Consider the following 16,020-nt stretch of genomic DNA (forward strand, 5'->3'; position numbering starts at 1 on the left):
TTGTTCGTTTTTTGGTTGATTTTGCGAAAGAAATCAAAATCAAAGAAATCATGAGCGAGCTAGGGATGGGATGGCTGAAAGGTATTTAGTATTTGACTGGTATTTTTCGATAAGTTTTGGCGATATTTTGGCAAAAGTAGCAGGTTTGGCGGTATTATTGCTCAAAATTATCAAAAAATACCAGCAAATCAATATAGCTATCGATATGCTCCGCAAAAAATAGCAACAAAAGGAAACAGACAAGAAATGTCAAATAAATCTAATCTTAGCGAATACTTTGCTAATGATCCACCCAGTTTTTTTGATGAGCTGACGAAACCCAAGTCCAAGGAGATACCAGCAGAAAGTATTGTCAGTGGCACCAGTGGCAGCGGCGGTACTAGCAACAATATGTTGTCGAGCACATTCACAGGTTACTTTCAACCTCCCGAGTTTGTGGAAACACCGGAGTCTGAGGAACCCATCGTCCCCGACGAGGTCCGCAATTTGTGGGAGCTGCCCCGCGAAAATGAGCACAGCAAATTGATTATGCCTGGCATACAAGTACAACACGATCTGGTGAGTGAGCGATGGAAACTTGTTGAGTTTTCATTTGTGAACGTGTGCCACTTGCCATTTCAGCCCGATCCCATAAGTGTTGCTGTGACCCAGCACCTTGGAGAAGCTGAGTTGGCGAACCGTAAGATCCTCGGCGTGGACGATGTCACCCAAGACGAGCGAGGCCTGCGGAACCTAATCCATGCAGGCTGCCTCCGCACGGCAGTCAATTTAACTGGCAGACTCTTGACGGTCTACGGCCAGGGCTATGGACGTGCCGGACAACCAGCGAAGCATTCTCCCCACTCGCTGCAACTGTGGTTCACTCGCCTGGCCCTGCTGGCGAAGCTGGGTGAATTCGAACTGCTACAGACCGAGGCTGAGCCCTTTGGACAGCTCACCGCACCGGATGTCTTCTTCGATTTCTATCCCGAGATGTACAATGGAAAAAGTGGATCCATAGCGTGCTTCTCGTTCCGCCTGCTACTTGCCGAGCTGCCCATTTACATGGGAAAGCCACACATAGCACTGGACAGGCTTTCGGAGCTGCATGTGACGAGCAACGAGATCAAGCAGCACTATGTACAGCTGCAGAACAAGACGGCGGAGGAGTTCTGGCAAAAGCGGAGCGAGAGGGTCTTGCATTCGATTATAAACTGTGGCCTGATGGTAAGTCCGAAGGGTGTACATGGAATAATCCTAATATAAGATGAAATTCTCACCTGTAGATGAAGAAATTCAGTATGATTGATGATATAATGGATGGAACCCTCTTGAAACGCTCCAGCCTTAGCAAAGATGACCAGCGTTCTCTGTACTCGGCCTGGGGTCGCATCTACCTGCAAATTGGTGATATCTTTGGGGCCGAGCAAAAGTTTGCCGTCTCCCGGCGACTGCGAGAAATGTGAGCTTTGGATATTTCATGGATGGATGTATGTTGATTACACATAATTTACAGGAACTCTGCGCCTGACCTGAGGGACCTTATGGACAAGGGATTAATAGCAGTGGCCAAAAATGACTTTCCCGAAGCGTATTTGATATTTCAAAAGGCTTTGCACTTGGACTCTGGCAATACATTGATCCTGAACAACATGGGCGTGTGCCTGCTATACGCTGGCAAGCTCAAGGATGCCATTAATCTGTATGAGCATGCCATTAACCAGAATCCCCAGAGATCCCTGAACGAGAGCCTCCTGGTTAATCTGTCGACGTTGTACGAGCTGGAATCCAACAACTCAAAGGCGAAAAAGTTCAATTTGCTGCGCTTGATTAACAGATACAAGCCAGATCTCAACATAAGCATAGAAATTTGCCTTAAATTACAGACAATCAACTAAAAGTATTTACTATACTTATTTATTGTTACACACATTCCACCATCCATAGAATAAAATTCCACAAGATAATAATATCTAGTATTTTGCAAGTCCATCCTTGGTTTTTGCAGTCGATATTTAAATAATACCAAGCAATCGATACCCTAGAGGTCCTATCGCTGCGTAGGCCATCTCAAATCAACTTCCCAGTATCGGTCGCTGAAAAAGAATTTGAGAAGAATTATTTATAATTTCCATAGAAAATCGCGGGAATATTTACGTATAGAATACGCCTAAATGTTTGTAAACACGTAGCGAGTGTTTATCTGAATAGGATAGTTGGAAATAGGTGAGTTTTGTGGCATTTAAAGGCGTTTCAAAAGTACGGCCACACGATTGCCAGGCAGCAGGCGTATATAAAATGGAAAATATTGATGTGCTGCCTGTGGGTGCAAAAAAGAAAGTGTAGAGAAATTTTCGTTGCAGTTAGAATATTGTGTATTTTGACTATACTCCTGTTTATGCTCCTCCTGCAAATGATTCAGATTAAACGATGTTCGATCCAAACCCAATTGATTGTTTTTTCCTTTTATTTTAGCAATTTTATTTTTGTTTGGATGTGTATAAAAAAAAGCGCGCCATTATTTTTGTGCCATGACGTAGCCATCGGGGGCCACGAAACAAAGTGTAATTTTTTGTATTTTAGCTCATGTGCAATTGTTTACGGCGTGCATAATGCCTTTGCTTCATTGTGTGTGTGTGTGCAGCAAATAATTTTATATATTTTTTATTCTGCTTGTGGCGGTGCGCATACGCTAAGGTACACGCTCGTCAAAACATATACACATAACCCAGGCAAAAGGCAGAAAATCTCTATTCTTTTGCAATTTGTTTTGATTTCTCATTCGTGTGAGAGTTGTTGTCATTGGTTTTGCGCTCTCTTCGCCGTCGCTCTCTGGCTCTCTCGCTCATGCGCGCCGTCTCTCTCTGCGGACGGTTTTTGGTCTGTACGTGGTTCTCGTATTTCTTGGTAAAATGCCGTGGGCATTGTTCCCAAATTAATTTTATTAATTTTTCACAACCTTCCCACGTTCTCCGGTCTAGCAACCGCCGCCCTGAGCGATCTCGCTTCGCTGAAAGTCTGGTTTCGACTGCCGTAACGGCAGTTATCGCCTCTTTGGTGGTTGTCGTTTCTTCGATTTCGACGTGCACTCAATTCATTATCTAGTGTTGTGTTGGCATGGCCTTTTTCTAGCTAGGTCTAGCTTTTTTTCATGTGTCGTGGCAATAGGAGTTGAGTACATATTTGCATATTTTTAACACAATTACATATTTACATTTTTCAAACCGGATTAAATATGAAAAATTAAATACCGATTAATACAAATATTTGAAAAACTATGTAAAAGTTGCAAATACACCTTAAAATTACCAATCTAGACCTTGTTTTTCCGTCTAATGTAATACAAAATATGACAATGCACAATTGGAATTCTTGTTATATATCCCGCTAGTTTAGTACATTAGAGCTGCCATCACTACTGTTTTGATTTCCGCTCTTCTCCCTCTCTCTCTCTCTCTCTCTAGTATACTCTCAATCGCTCTCTCTGTCAACTGCAACTGTAAACATATTCTTTTTGTTTACTTCTCTCTCAGGTCCACAAGATGGCAGCCAACAACAACAATAGCAATATGCATAATCTGGGGCCGGGAACTGGTGCGGGACTGCCGCAATCCGTGATAGCCTCTACGGGTACCCCCTTGGGGTCGGCTCCACCAGCCACCAGCAGTGCCTCCCAGAGTGCCTGGGATCAGCTGACGGCGAGTGCCTCCAACAATATGTCGCCTTCGCCAACGGCTGGAGCGCCCACGGTGACGGGGCCGATTTTGAGCGATGCACCACCCTCACTTGGGGCTGGACACATGAGTGCCGGCAGCTCGCCTGTGGCCAGCTGCTCCTCCCCGTCAACGCCGACAAAGACGCACGCTCCGTCGCCCCTGGAGAGCATGGCCCACACCCCGCAGGGACCGCCCACGCTGGGTCCGGGTCCGGGTGGTTACGGTGAGGAATTGACTGCCGAACTGGTGAATCAGGGCTGGCGCAAGTTCTGGTCCAAGCGGGAGAATCGTCCGTACTACTGGAACAAGGTGACTGGCGAATCGCTGTGGGAAATGCCCGGCACGAGACCGTTCGATCCGCTCACGGATCCGCTGGGGATTTGCCATGCTGGCGGAGCCACGCCAATTCCTCCACACATGCAGCAACAGCAGCAGCACCACCATCATCATCTGAAGCGAAGGCCCTCTGATGACATGCACATCCATCCGAATCAGCAGCACCAGCACCACGGGGGCGGTGGACCGCCCATGAAAAAGTTCGTACTGGCTGGACCCTGGGACCTAGAGGTGTGCACCAATGCGGTTATTGTGGAGCGCCCCCCAACATTGCTGCCCCAGCCACATCCGGAGGTTGAGGCGCTGAGAGCAGCCCTAAGCATGAAACTGCTGAAGACCTACGAGGATCTGTGCATGCGCAGGGAGAACATCAAGGCGCCGAGGGATTCCTTCAATCGCTGGCTGATGGAGCGCAAGGTGATCGATACCGGATGCGATCCGCTGCTGCCCAGCAACTGCAAGCCTGAGATATCCAGCGCCATGTATCGGGAGATCATGGCAGATATACCCATAAAGCTGGTGAAGCCCAAGTTCACGGGGGATGCCCGCAAGCAGCTCTCCCGCTACGCCGAGGCGGCCAAGCAGATCATCGAATCCAGATCAGCGCCGCCCGAGTCGAAGAAGGTGGTCAAGTGGAATGTGGAGGACACGTTCCAGTGGCTGCGGCGCACAGTGGGCGCCAGCTACGAGGATTTCCAGGACCGCCTGGCCCACTTGAAGCGTCAGTGCGAGCCGCATCTGGTGGAGACAGTCAAGAGTTCGGTGGAGACGCTCTGCGTGAAGATCTACCATCTGTCCGCGGATCATTCCCGCAAGATACGAGAGCGGCACCTGCAGCTGTTGAAGGAGCATGGCATACCGGAGCCCACGCCTCCACCGCCGCCGCCGCACCTAAAGAAGGTCTGGTGCTATCCCATTCAGTTTGCTGTGCCCTCGCCCCGCATGCCGGCCATCGAATATCTGCAGGATCGCGATCACATGATCATCAAGTATACGCCCGCAGCCATCAATCAGCCGGATGCCCAGTACATCAACCTCACCTATCTGCAGAAGCTGGAGCAGCTCTATCGGCACAACTGCTTCGACGATAAGAAGTTCGATCTGTTCATTGGCCGTGTGTGGTGCCTGCTGAAGCGCTATCAGACCTTTCTGGGCAACTCATTAAACTCCTCGCAGGAAGCGGAGATCACCCAGGCGGCCCTGCCAGTACCGGTGTTCGAGTGCCTTCATCGTCATTTCGGTGTCAGCTTTGAATGCTTTGCCTCGCCATTCAATTCCTATTTCCGGCAATATTGCTCCGCATTCGCGGACACGGATGCCTACTTTGGCTCTCGAGGGTGCGTCTAATCGAATTGATTTCCTGTTATTCAATAGTACATTGATTGATTGATTTCCACAGGCCCTTCCTGGAGTTTAAGCCCGTGTCGGGGTCCTTCCAAGTGAATCCTCCACATTGTGAGGAATTGATTGAAGCTTCATTGGTGCACATTGACAAACTGCTCACCGATACCATGGAACCGCTGAGGTAGGGTGTTTCCGGCACATGCCCATCATGCGCATCTAATACCTCGTGATTCCTCCTCTTAGCTTCATTGTTTTTGTGCCCGAATGGAAGAGCATATCCAGGCTGGACGAGAGCATGTACAAGCGCCGCTCAATGGTGGTCCTGGGCATGGCCCACGAGTACAGGCATGGCTACCAGCATATGCTGCAGAAGTAAGCATCTAATTGGACTCCGAATACAGCAGAAATATTCATAATTGTCTCCTTGTTGTACCTACCCAGATCGGAAGTGCTTATCAAGTGCATGCAGGGCACCCAGGTGGTCTGGCTGCAGAACAGCGCCGGCTACGCCCGCTGGGGACCCAACGAGAATCGTGTGGAGGCATTGCGCGAGGCCTTCCGGCCGCAACGGGATCGCGAGCGTGAACGAATGGCAGTAGCTGCCGCCAGCAGCCATCCCAGCCAACAGTCTCCAGCGGCCACGCCACCATCGTCGACATCAGGAGCGGCCACAGGAGTGGCATCAACGCCGATAACGTCCAGCACAGCAAACAGTGGTAGCGCCAACAATGCCACAGCCATTACAACGAGCGCCAGCAGCAACAGCATCCCATCCCCAGCCTCATCTTCTTCCATTCTGACGCCTCTTTCGCCACACACGCCCACTGGGAATCCGCCGCCGCAGTTCCCGCCAACCATAAGCAATACGAGCAACAGCAGCAACCTGGTGGCTGCCTCGCCCACAATGAGTGTACAAAGTGACTGCTCATCGCCCTCATCGTCCACGATGTCGCTCTCGCCGGCTCCGGCCTCCGGTGGCTATCCGGATGGCGGGAGTTCGGCAACAGCTGCTGCTGTTAGCATTACGGCCACGGCCAGCACATCGGCAGCAGGGACTGCCTCAGCATTTGGCCAGGCCACCAGCATCAATAGCTCTGCCAGCACCCAGGCAGCCATCAATTCGGCTGTCTAGAAGGCAGGGATGCACGGAAGCAAGCAGCCTACTTCAATATCCATATTGTTCTATTTTTTCGAAACTATCTGTGCACTTTTGGGCTAAGTACCACAACGTTGTGTTTACTTCAACTAGGATAAATATTAGGGGGAATATCGCATGAGGAAATCAATGAGTAATTGGGGGGTTCGGCTCCCACCGAATGCAGAATGCCAAAGAATATTCTATCTTGTTATACACTTTTCTACGCTATGCTAAATCCTATATATCTATCTATATTGATGATGAGTTTTTCATTTTTATTTTTTTTTGGCATTCGGCTGCTGGGAGGATTCACATCACCCCCCAATGCGCAATCCGTTCAGTGTTAGGGCAAACAAACAAGTTATACATTTTAAGTGTACATATGTTATATTTAAGTTGAAATAGTTGATAGATACCGGCCTGGCCGTCGTTTATCTAACAAGCATGAGCGAGAAGAGCATGCGAGCAGTATACATATATACCCCCCAGAAACCAAGGGCCAGGCAGCTACCCGAAGAAAGGACTCTTAACGATGCGCATACATAGTATGGGTAGTGGGGGTATGTGGGATATGTTCTCCCACCATTGTTCTGGGGGGTATTACAAAATGGTTTTTCCATTCGCAATACAGAAAACAGAACATTAAATAATAAACCAACCAACACCAACCACACACATATAAAAACAAACTCTGAAGCCCCTAAAACAATCTTTTGTGAGACTATTAACATATTATAGGATACATTTACCTTAAAACGATTATTGCAAACAATTATTTGAATACTGAAATATCGCATGTACCAAGGCGATAAGCATTAAAGTAAGTAGAAGAAACAGAATACGGAATGCGCAAGAGAACCAACATTTTGTAATGAAACTACACCTACGCACCCCGCACAATAAACGACAACAACAAACATTTTGGTATGGTCCAAGACCTCGGAGATCTCCAGAAAGTTTCGAATTTCTGGATGGAAACTCCCTTGAAGGACTCGGAAAAACAATTGAACACACATACACACACAACTAAAGGGAATTTAGCCAATTTATAGAATGTAGCACTCGGCAAACAAATTTATAGAAATCAATTAACAATTAAGTCGAAATTTATTAACTTAAAACGAATATGACAGATCCCCAAACCCCCCATCCACCTCACACACACGTATCGTATCGTAAACACACACAAACAAAAGCATTTTTGCGCTTAACTAAACAACATTTTCTTTCGATTCAAATCTGTTATTATGTAAACCTTTTTTATTATTACATATTATTATTATTATATTATATAGACATCGTATCGCATAAGTGTGTGAGTGAGTCTGTAAACCTCTTGGATATGGATTAGCTGTTTGGAGAGAGTGTACTCGTATAAAGAACAACTTAAATGGCTATAAACGCAAAAAGAAAAAAAAAACAAACCAAAAAGTCTCAAAGGCATTCAAGGGGGAAATTCAATATACAAACGTTTCCAGCTAAATATTATATTATATAGCTAATCTATATAGTCCATAATATGGCGAGCCTCTACATGATCTCTAGGCTGGAGTCGCTGTTTTTTGTGACGACCTCGGTTTCGGAGGAGCCTGAGCCGGAGCCAGCATCGTCGCCCTTCTCATTGTCATCCGACGGACTGTGCAGATGATGATGATGCGGCGAACTGGCCAACTGCCAGGCGGGAATGGATGGCACTGGCGCCACGGGTGACGCGAACTGCTTGCGATTCAGCAGCAGACCCTTGATGGCATCCAAGTCGCTGCGAAAGTTACTAAACTCCCGATTCAGCTGCTGGGCGTGATCCCTTTGCTGGCTGGTGATCAAGTCCTTGACCACAGAGATCTCTTTGTTGAGGTCCTCGGTGCGCGTCTCGACCTTTTTGTCGATGTCCTCCAGCACCTCCTCGACGGGCTTCCTCTTTGGCTTGCCAAACAGGTAGGGGGCAATGAATTTCTGTTCGAAACGGATAGTTTAATGGGTCAGCCACATTACATGGTGTTGCTAGTTAATCCCCACTCCACTCACCTTCCAGAACAGGTACACCGCATAGATGACACCGCTAAACAAGGCCGTCGAATGGATTATCTCGCGTATGCGGCCGAAAACTGTTGGCTGTAGCTGCAGAGCCTGCACCTGGGAGCCAATGCTGATAACCGTATTGGGATTATTCGGATCTTGGGTAAAGACGCCGGCCCGCTCGCAAGCCAACTGAATTTCATGGGCCGTCAGACCTTTGGACCGCAGGAATTGTTGCTTCTGGATAAGCGTTGTGTGCCGCACTTTTGTGTTTTGTAGAAAGCTAACCGCTGTGGTTATCTTTTACATAGTTGAATGGATTATATTATAGATTAGACAAAGTCAAAGTGCAAGGGGGTGGGGTGGCGGGTGCAATTTACCAGAGACTCACGGGGCGGCTCCAGCTCGTCGCCCGCACCGAAATCCTGCACCGATGTGCTGGTGGTGGCCATTATGGTTGTGTCCCCAGTATCCGTATTGTTCCTGGACATTTTAATATCTACTTTTAATTCAATTTTGTTGTTTTCTTTAGACCCAGTACCCCAAAAATCAGTCGCGTCGCAATATTTATTCGATTTGTCGGAAATCTAACAGTGAAATAAGTGTAAGGTGGGGCCCCTTGCCAAAACTATTGTATGCCAGTCTGTTTATGACGTCACAAAATTGAATCAAGTGCTGCTTGGTGGAAAATTAGCAAGAATTAAAGAATAAAAATATAACAATTAACATACAAAAATCATTAAAAATGTTGATTATTAAAGAAAATGTTTAATCAGGCAAAAAACCTAAATATAAGTTTATTTTGCGTCACCTTCTCAATAGCCACAGAGACAACCTATCGCTTTGTAAGAATCCAATATATCGGCCACAGCGGCTCTTGCAACGAAACGAAGCCGAAGTACTTTTCTTTTATTTTATTTTAGTTCCTCAATGGGAGGAAACAAACGAATTTTTCCAATAATGGACACACTAAAGGGCATGCTCAAGGCCTACGAGGCATGGGTGGGGAGGAATCCGGATGTGGTGGGCGACTTTGAGACCACAGCCAAATGGGTGTCGTACTTTATAGCAGGTATTTGTGGATACTTCTTGGAGTGTAACTGCTGATGATGCAACTTGTAACCCGTTACAGGTCGGATATCCTCCTCCAATGTGGTCTCCGAGCTGGTCTATACCCTGTCCAATATGCTGGTCTTCTATAACGATCGAATCATCGACGGGGCACGCAATGCCAAGGAAAATTCGGTGCTCCGGCTGCAGTCTAAACTCTGCTACCGTCTAAAGGTCACGCTGACGACGCTCGAGTACAGCGAGGTGTTCATCGAGATATCGGCGAGGCGGCTGTTCGGCCAGACCGGCAAGTGGCTGGTGATAGCGCTCATACAGGTCTTCAAGGCGGCAGGAAGATTGTTTATCTTGAGACATTCCACATCCGATATAATCACCTCACCGCCCATAGCCGCCCTGAACAGACGGGCGCTGGGCAAGCAGCGCAAAGGGGCAGCGCCGGAAGTGCCCGCCGCCAATGACGATGCCAATGTGATGCAATCCCAGCACTCCATAACTTTCCAGCTGAAGCGTTCGGGTCGCATCATCCGCAAGGTGGAGGGTGCGCCGCCCATACAGTATCGCGACTTCAAGCTCCACGTGGAGAACACGGAGGCGGCCAAGACGCTAATACCACGCGAGCTGCTCACCGCCGAGTACCTGTACATCTCGAAGCCGCTCATCCATTTGGCAGCGATGGGTCTGTTCGGGCGCCGCAGCTGGAAGCAGTACATGGTGGCCCTGTCGATGGACCTCTACAGCATCCATTTGTATCGCCAGCGCAGGCATCTGATGTCCAAGCAACAGAAACTGGAGCTGAGCAGGCGCTGCATCAACCTCATGTATTTCCTGGTTCGCTCCCCGTTCTATGAGAGCTACACGCAGTCGAGGCTGGAGCGGCTGCTCGATCTATTGGCCCGTACCGTGCCCATGGCCAAGATGGTGTCGGGACCGTTGAAGGACTACATTCCACAGTGGCAAAGCACGTACTTCTACCTCTGGTCCACTTAAGGATCGGCAGGAGAACACTAGTATTTCCCCCTCCACCCCTTAAGTTAAGTTTAAAGTTACAGGTGGCTATTGATAGATCGATGGTGCGTCGTGAGTTTTTGTATGGCTTTTAAATGATATATGGAACAATATTTTTACACATACAATATTAAACGAATTGTTGTTTTCACTTACATTCTAACTATACATAACAATTATTCGTAATTATAATTGGCTAAAAACACACGCACACACAGACTGGAGACTGGCGTCGGGAGACTGGGAGACTGTGGACCTCGGACGAATCAAAACTTCAGACTGAATCCCGGTCCCATGGCCAGCTGGCGTTGCGTCAGTCCTGCATGCAGCACAAAGCCCGTGCTGCTGGCCGAAGACGCAGCCACGGCGGCTGCAGTGGCGGCCGCTCCTCCATGGCTCTTCTTATTGCCCGTGATAATGCCCGATGAGAGTTTATTGACGGCCGCAATGGGCTCGTCCCTGCCCAGCTGCTTGAACTGAGAGCCACCCGATGGTGGCTTGGGGGAGGAGGCCTGTGCCTTGCGTGCGCCCAGCTCACTCTTGGCCGGCCACGTGGGGAACATGGATGGATCGATGGGTAGGGGTAGCTCCTTGAAATAGGCATGCTTCAGGGCCGCATCAGCCGTCAGTCTTTGTTTGGGATCGTACGTCAGCAGGCCCTGCAGCAGCGACAATCCCATATCGGAGGTCTTCTCCAGAAAGTGTTTGCGCAGCTGTGACACGGGATATTCGGTGAACTGTGAGTTCTGGCTCAGCATGTTCTTGACGGCGGGTAGCTCGGTATAACCAGGCCAGATCTTATCGTTGGGTGTTCCCAGTTCCTGCATACAAAAAAAAAACAATTAAAATAATTTCAAGGGGGCAAGCTACTCAATCTATGCGTACCTTAAAGATTCTATTCAGTTCATCGATCTCCGATTTGCCTGGAAACAGTGGCAACATCTGCAGGAACTCGGCGAAAATGCAACCCACCGACCACACATCAATGGGCGTCGAGTAGACCGGGGAGCAGAGTAGCAGCTCTGGTGCCCGATACCAGAGGGTGACCACCAGCGAGGTGTACTTCTTGATCGGTGAGCCATACTCGCGTGCGAGCCCAAAGTCACCGACCTTCAGTATGCCCTTGTGGGAGAGCAGCAGATTGGAGGTCTTCAGGTCCCGATGCAGTATCCAATTGTCGTGCAGATGGGCCACGGCCAGCAGCAGTTGCTGCGTGAGGCACTTGACCTCGCCGGGAAAGAAGCTCTGCTTGCGGTTCTTCATCGTCTCCATCAGAGACTTGAGATCGTGCTCCACATAGTCCATCACAATGAAGATCTTGTCCATGTTCGAGCCCACCACAATTTCACGGACGGTCACAATATTGGGATGCTGGCCCTTGAGCAGCGTATTGATCTCCCTCAGGGAGGTGATGGGGAAGCCCTCCTTTTCTTTTTCCATTTTCAGACGCTTAAGGGCGACAATCTCGTTGGTTCGCTTGTCCTTGGCGCGATAGACAACGCCGTAGGTGCCCTCCTCGATGCGATTCAGGCACTGGAACTCCTCCACAGAACGACAGCCCTGCACGCCTGGATAGTAGTTGGGCAGGGGTATGCCCTTGTCGTCGCAGGGCGTCTGCTCCTCCAGCGATCGCAGAGGCTGTTTGGCTGTGGCCGCCTTCTCTTCGCTCGTTTGGGGCTTCTCCTCCACCACTTGGGCCATGCCACGCTCCTCGCTGCGCGTGCTGGTGCTGGGGGAACGCTCATGCTGGTTATTCGCGCCATCCTCCCCGTCTTCGTCCATGCTGCTGTCGTGGGAATGACTCTTGGAACGGGAACGACTGCTGCGGCTGGACTGGGAGCTGTCAGAGCTGTTTTTGGAGCTCGCTGCCGAGCGGGAGCGTGACGACCTTTGGCCCTTGGGCGACTTGTAGAGCTCGCCCACACTCAGCGGGCTGAGTGTGGGCAAGGGAATCTCTTCATCGTCTTCTGCCGGCTTGCCGGATGATTTTCTTTTGCTCTTCTTTTTCGTCTCGTAGCTATCGTCGCTCTCATTGGATCCCGAATCGGTGTCACTGTCCGCACTGTCCTCATCATCCTCCTCCTCCTCGTTGGAATCGCTCTCCTCACTGCCGTCCTCTTCCTCATCGTCATCCTCCTCGTCCCCGATCACCTGCACCTCCTCAACGCTGGGCTTTCTCCGTTTCTTGTACTTGATGTCCCGCTCGTCGCTCTCCAGCGCCTTCTGCTTCCTCTTGACGATGTTCAGGCCAGCGGTGACGCTGGCGGCCACTGTCGCTGGACTGAGGGCATCGCTATGCTCGTTTCGTTCGCGTAGTAGCTCCCGGCGTGCCTCCAGCTCGTCCCGAGCCGTTTGCTTCCTCTGGCGATTCTCCCGCTCGGCGGCCAGTAGCTTCTCCCTTCTGGCCAGCAGCTCTGGATCCACCTCCACGTTAATCTTTCTCCGGCTGACTTCCGAGACATCTTCCCTGGGCGGCGGCTTGACTGAGCTGCGGTGGGACTTGTGGTGCTTCTGATGCTCCGGCTCTGGGCTGTCCAGCAGCTCGATGACTCGCTCGTGACGCTGCTTGTGGCTGCGGCCGCGCTCCCGCTCCTTGCGACTCTCCCGCCGATGCTCGTAGTTCTCCTCCGTCTCGTAGTCCTTGACGTAGTTGTGGCGCTTCTTCAGCAGACGCGAGCGCAGATCCTGCTCGAGGCTCTCCGCATCCTTGCTCTCGGCATATTTGCTGCCTCTCCTGCTGGGCGGCTCCTCCAGGGGGTAGTCGGCATGCCGACTGCTGCCGTGGTAGCCGCCCGACGGATAGGAATGGTAATCCCCTCGAGCACCCACCCTGGGCCCACCTAAATGCATGGCCTGGTGATGCTGATGGACATGGTGATGGGCATAGCCCTGTGCTGACGGCGGCGGCGGTGGTGGCAGGGGCGGCTGTGGATAGTGATAGGCGGCATGGCTCAGGTGATGCTTGGGATATCCTCCTGCCGCAACGGCTCCTCGTTCACTGTTGTTGGTGCGTGGATGATGGTGGTGATGGTAGTGCTCCTCCCTGGTCCTATACTCGTATCGATGCTCACGCTCAGCGCCACCACCTCCGCCTCCACCCTCTTCTCTCTCCTTGTGGCGCCTTCGGTCGCGGGAATGTTTCTTCTTCGATTCACGCTTCGATCCAGTCGCTTCCCTGCTGGCCTGCGGCGGTTGTATGTACAGTGAATCGGCATCGGCATCGTGCTCCTCGTCCCCGCTAAAAGTAAGAGAGAGAGAAATAATTCACAATTATGGCGCCGTGCTAAAAGTTCTGCCCCCGATCTTCCGATGCCAATCCGCGACGTTGCGCTGACGCTGCCCGATCTGATCTGTTCTGTTTGGTGTTGCTGCTGCAGTCTATGATGCTGAGGATTACATTTTACACAGTGCCCTTGGGGGGCTTCAAAGCTCACGGCGTTGGTGGTGATGGTGTGTCCACACGCTTCGCTCTGGAATTCTTTTGGAGATTAGAATCAAACAACTTTAGTGCAGTACTTTAAAGCGGAATTCGTGCAACTAATTGAAGCAATCATCTCGGCGCTACTCCAGAAAGGAGAGGACGGAGCACTCTGAGGAGCACCGAGTGCAATCAACAAGGGGTACTTACCTGGATTCCGCTCTAGCCCTGGGCATAGGATCGGTACGGATGGGTGGGACTATTCCATGGAGCATTGATGAGTTTTGAAACACTCCCAAGGGCTGTAAAATGTAAACCCGACTTACACACAGACTGCAGCTGCACCACAAGCAACCTGCCACCTGCTACTCTGCTATTTGGGGATGGATCTTTTATCTTTCTGCTCTGTTCTGTGCTTTTCGGTTGACAAAAAGACAAAAAGATAGAGAGATAGGGAGAGAGAGATAGAGAGAGAGAGGAGAGACACGGATAGATATTGAGACTTGGGGGGGCTTGGAAAGAGGAATTGAATTAGCAAAAGTTTCATCAATATTTTCATTGTGGTTGATTGATTTGATTTGATTTACAATTACAATTTACCGCCAGCAGCACACGATACGAGATCCGGAGAGATAGATCTCTGGAACATATTGGTATGTATTTATTAGTCAGCGCAAGCGATTAGCGTTGGTTGGGGCTTGGGCATTGGCATTGGCTTTGGCTTGAGAAGATTCGTATTCGTATTTGTATTCGTTTTCGTTTTCGCATTTCGTTTTCGCTCTCCACCTGCCCTGAAGAAGGATGCGCTCGCTTGCTCGCTCGCTCTCTGCCGATGCATTTTTACACTGGACGGGTGCACAACATTATTTTGAAATTCAAATTTCGTTTGCAGTTTGCTTGCACTTTTTATGGTTTTTCATTTTGTTTTTTTGTTTAACAATTATGTATTTTTTTTTTTTTTTTATTATTTATATTATTATTAGGTATTGTTGTTGGCCATCGCGCGCCTCGGTCTTGGGACAAGTACACACTTTTTGGCCTATTTGCAATGAAAAAAGTCAAGTCAATTAAATGGTACAACAAATATTAGGGATTCAGTAATTGGTTATCATCAATAATTGGATTTTGGTTTCATTTCTTGTTTTCTATTTTGGTTAACAAACAAGCGCGAAAGGGGTGGTGTGGGTGATCGGGGGAGGATTCTTTCTGTTTATGTGTGTTCTTTTTACAATTTACAAATTCGCTTTTAGATTTTTGTAGAATTAGCATGTAGAAACAGATACAAAAAAAAAAAATGCTTGGTAAAAAATTGTTTCACCCATCGCACACACACACACACACAAGCACACAGATACAGTGCTGCCAACTGTGGAATTCAATTCAAGAAAAAAACAGCTAGTTGTACACATTTTTGGCGCAAATCCCGCCAAGTTGCCAGCACCAGACAGTGTATATGAATGATGTACGCTTGCCTTTGGAGGTGTGGGGGTGTGTGTGTGTGTGCAACAATTTTTCATGAATCGCACATCAAAAGATGTTCTATTACTACGGGCACGGGGATCTAAACCATATACACACCTGAGATAGTGCCCATCGGTGGGGCTACGCAATTGGCCATCCTCGCTGCCAGATGAAACCATCTCGTGACCCACAGTCCGCAAATTGCTCGACAATGAATAATATTCACAACGAGTGTGGAGTGCTCTGCTGCTGCTGCCCTTCCAGTGACAGTAGCTGGCGCTGGCTGATTCACGTAATTTTCGAGCAGCTTTCGCAGCGTTTGGATGGCAATTTAATCTCTACGCTGGCAGCCAAACTGCATTTATGTATATTTAACTTTGTTTTTCGGTGGAATTCTTTCTTGTTTTAGCAAATGTGTCTGTGTGAAATGTGAAATTACACGCAAAAAAGAAAAGATGGCGTCAGTGTGACCGCGGATTTTCGTTCAAGTATACCCGTCTGACCCCCGGAAATATACCGAAAAGTATATTATATAC

The 16,020-nt window shown here is 49.2% G+C and overlaps 5 protein-coding genes and 1 long non-coding RNA gene across 7 annotated transcripts; 3 read left to right on the plus strand and 3 right to left on the minus strand.

The window, feature by feature from the left end:
• The first annotated feature begins 196 nt into the window (after window positions 1–196).
• On the plus strand, window positions 197–1,952 carry LOC111067903 (trafficking protein particle complex subunit 12). The gene is made up of 4 exons (XM_022357246.2): window positions 197–558; window positions 622–1,206; window positions 1,266–1,441; window positions 1,496–1,952. Exons 1-4 carry the CDS (start codon window positions 247–249, stop codon window positions 1,875–1,877), a joined length of 1,455 nt encoding a protein of 484 aa, XP_022212938.2. The 5' UTR covers window positions 197–246; the 3' UTR covers window positions 1,878–1,952.
• On the minus strand, window positions 1,890–3,062 carry LOC121404036. Its single transcript, XR_005967652.1, has 3 exons — window positions 2,370–3,062; window positions 2,137–2,299; window positions 1,890–2,075 (listed from the first exon to the last, which is right to left on the minus strand). It is a non-coding gene; the product is annotated as an uncharacterized LOC121404036 (long non-coding RNA).
• LOC111067902 (mRNA (2'-O-methyladenosine-N(6)-)-methyltransferase) lies at window positions 2,035–7,269 on the plus strand. Its single transcript, XM_022357245.2, has 5 exons — window positions 2,035–2,205; window positions 3,513–5,368; window positions 5,431–5,556; window positions 5,619–5,747; window positions 5,817–7,269. Exons 2-5 carry the CDS (start codon window positions 3,522–3,524, stop codon window positions 6,505–6,507), a joined length of 2,793 nt encoding a protein of 930 aa, XP_022212937.1. The 5' UTR covers window positions 2,035–2,205; window positions 3,513–3,521; the 3' UTR covers window positions 6,508–7,269.
• A 678-nt stretch (window positions 7,270–7,947) lies between these two features.
• Window positions 7,948–9,123, minus strand: LOC111067913 (peroxisomal membrane protein PEX14). Its single transcript, XM_022357257.2, has 3 exons — window positions 8,910–9,123; window positions 8,539–8,829; window positions 7,948–8,466 (listed from the first exon to the last, which is right to left on the minus strand). The coding sequence occupies exons 1-3, from the start codon at window positions 9,018–9,020 to the stop codon at window positions 8,044–8,046; spliced, it is 825 nt and encodes a 274-aa protein (XP_022212949.2). The 5' UTR covers window positions 9,021–9,123; the 3' UTR covers window positions 7,948–8,043.
• Window positions 9,124–9,390: 267 nt separating this feature from the next.
• LOC111067907 (peroxisomal membrane protein PEX16) lies at window positions 9,391–10,762 on the plus strand. The gene is made up of 2 exons (XM_022357251.2): window positions 9,391–9,601; window positions 9,662–10,762. Exons 1-2 carry the CDS (start codon window positions 9,460–9,462, stop codon window positions 10,585–10,587), a joined length of 1,068 nt encoding a protein of 355 aa, XP_022212943.2. The 5' UTR covers window positions 9,391–9,459; the 3' UTR covers window positions 10,588–10,762.
• On the minus strand, window positions 10,672–15,976 carry LOC111067901 (serine/threonine-protein kinase PITSLRE). 2 transcript variants are annotated; one of them, XM_022357243.2, is made up of 4 exons: window positions 15,602–15,976; window positions 14,617–15,062; window positions 11,491–13,843; window positions 10,672–11,426 (listed from the first exon to the last, which is right to left on the minus strand). In XM_022357243.2, the coding sequence occupies exons 2-4, from the start codon at window positions 14,670–14,672 to the stop codon at window positions 10,872–10,874; spliced, it is 2,964 nt and encodes a 987-aa protein (XP_022212935.2). In that variant the 5' UTR covers window positions 14,673–15,062; window positions 15,602–15,976; the 3' UTR covers window positions 10,672–10,871. The 2 variants fall into 2 exon arrangements, with proteins under 2 accessions (XP_022212935.2, XP_022212934.2); XM_022357242.2 differs by lacking the exon at window positions 14,617–15,062 and having other exon boundaries at window positions 15,602–15,975.
• Window positions 15,977–16,020: the final 44 nt, after the last annotated feature.

The sequence above is a fragment of the Drosophila obscura genome, unplaced genomic scaffold (assembly GCF_018151105.1).
Source record: "Drosophila obscura isolate BZ-5 IFL unplaced genomic scaffold, ASM1815110v1 contig_181, whole genome shotgun sequence".
NCBI lineage: Eukaryota > Metazoa > Arthropoda > Insecta > Diptera > Drosophilidae > Drosophila > Drosophila obscura.

Coding starts and splice junctions, on each gene's coding strand:
- LOC111067907 (XM_022357251.2), top strand. CDS start 9,460: ATGGGAGGAAACAAACGAATTTTTCCAATAATGGACACACTAAAGGGC. Junction 9,602..9,661: donor GGTGTCGTACTTTATAGCAG/GTATTTGTGGAT, acceptor AACCCGTTACAG/GTCGGATATCCTCCTCCAAT.
- LOC111067902 (XM_022357245.2), top strand. CDS start 3,522: ATGGCAGCCAACAACAACAATAGCAATATGCATAATCTGGGGCCGGGA. Junction 5,557..5,618: donor GATACCATGGAACCGCTGAG/GTAGGGTGTTTC, acceptor TCCTCCTCTTAG/CTTCATTGTTTTTGTGCCCG. Junction 5,748..5,816: donor TACCAGCATATGCTGCAGAA/GTAAGCATCTAA, acceptor GTACCTACCCAG/ATCGGAAGTGCTTATCAAGT.
- LOC111067903 (XM_022357246.2), top strand. CDS start 247: ATGTCAAATAAATCTAATCTTAGCGAATACTTTGCTAATGATCCACCC. Junction 559..621: donor TACAAGTACAACACGATCTG/GTGAGTGAGCGA, acceptor TTGCCATTTCAG/CCCGATCCCATAAGTGTTGC. Junction 1,442..1,495: donor TCCCGGCGACTGCGAGAAAT/GTGAGCTTTGGA, acceptor CATAATTTACAG/GAACTCTGCGCCTGACCTGA.
- LOC111067913 (XM_022357257.2), bottom strand. CDS start 9,020: ATGTCCAGGAACAATACGGATACTGGGGACACAACCATAATGGCCACC. Junction 8,830..8,909: donor AGCCGCCCCGTGAGTCTCTG/GTAAATTGCACC, acceptor ACTATGTAAAAG/ATAACCACAGCGGTTAGCTT. Junction 8,467..8,538: donor CGGTGTACCTGTTCTGGAAG/GTGAGTGGAGTG, acceptor CGTTTCGAACAG/AAATTCATTGCCCCCTACCT.
- LOC111067901 (XM_022357242.2), bottom strand. CDS start 15,663: ATGGTTTCATCTGGCAGCGAGGATGGCCAATTGCGTAGCCCCACCGAT. Junction 13,844..15,601: donor ACCGATGGGCACTATCTCAG/GTGTGTATATGG, acceptor TCTTACTTTTAG/CGGGGACGAGGAGCACGATG. Junction 11,427..11,490: donor AACTGAATAGAATCTTTAAG/GTACGCATAGAT, acceptor TTTTGTATGCAG/GAACTGGGAACACCCAACGA.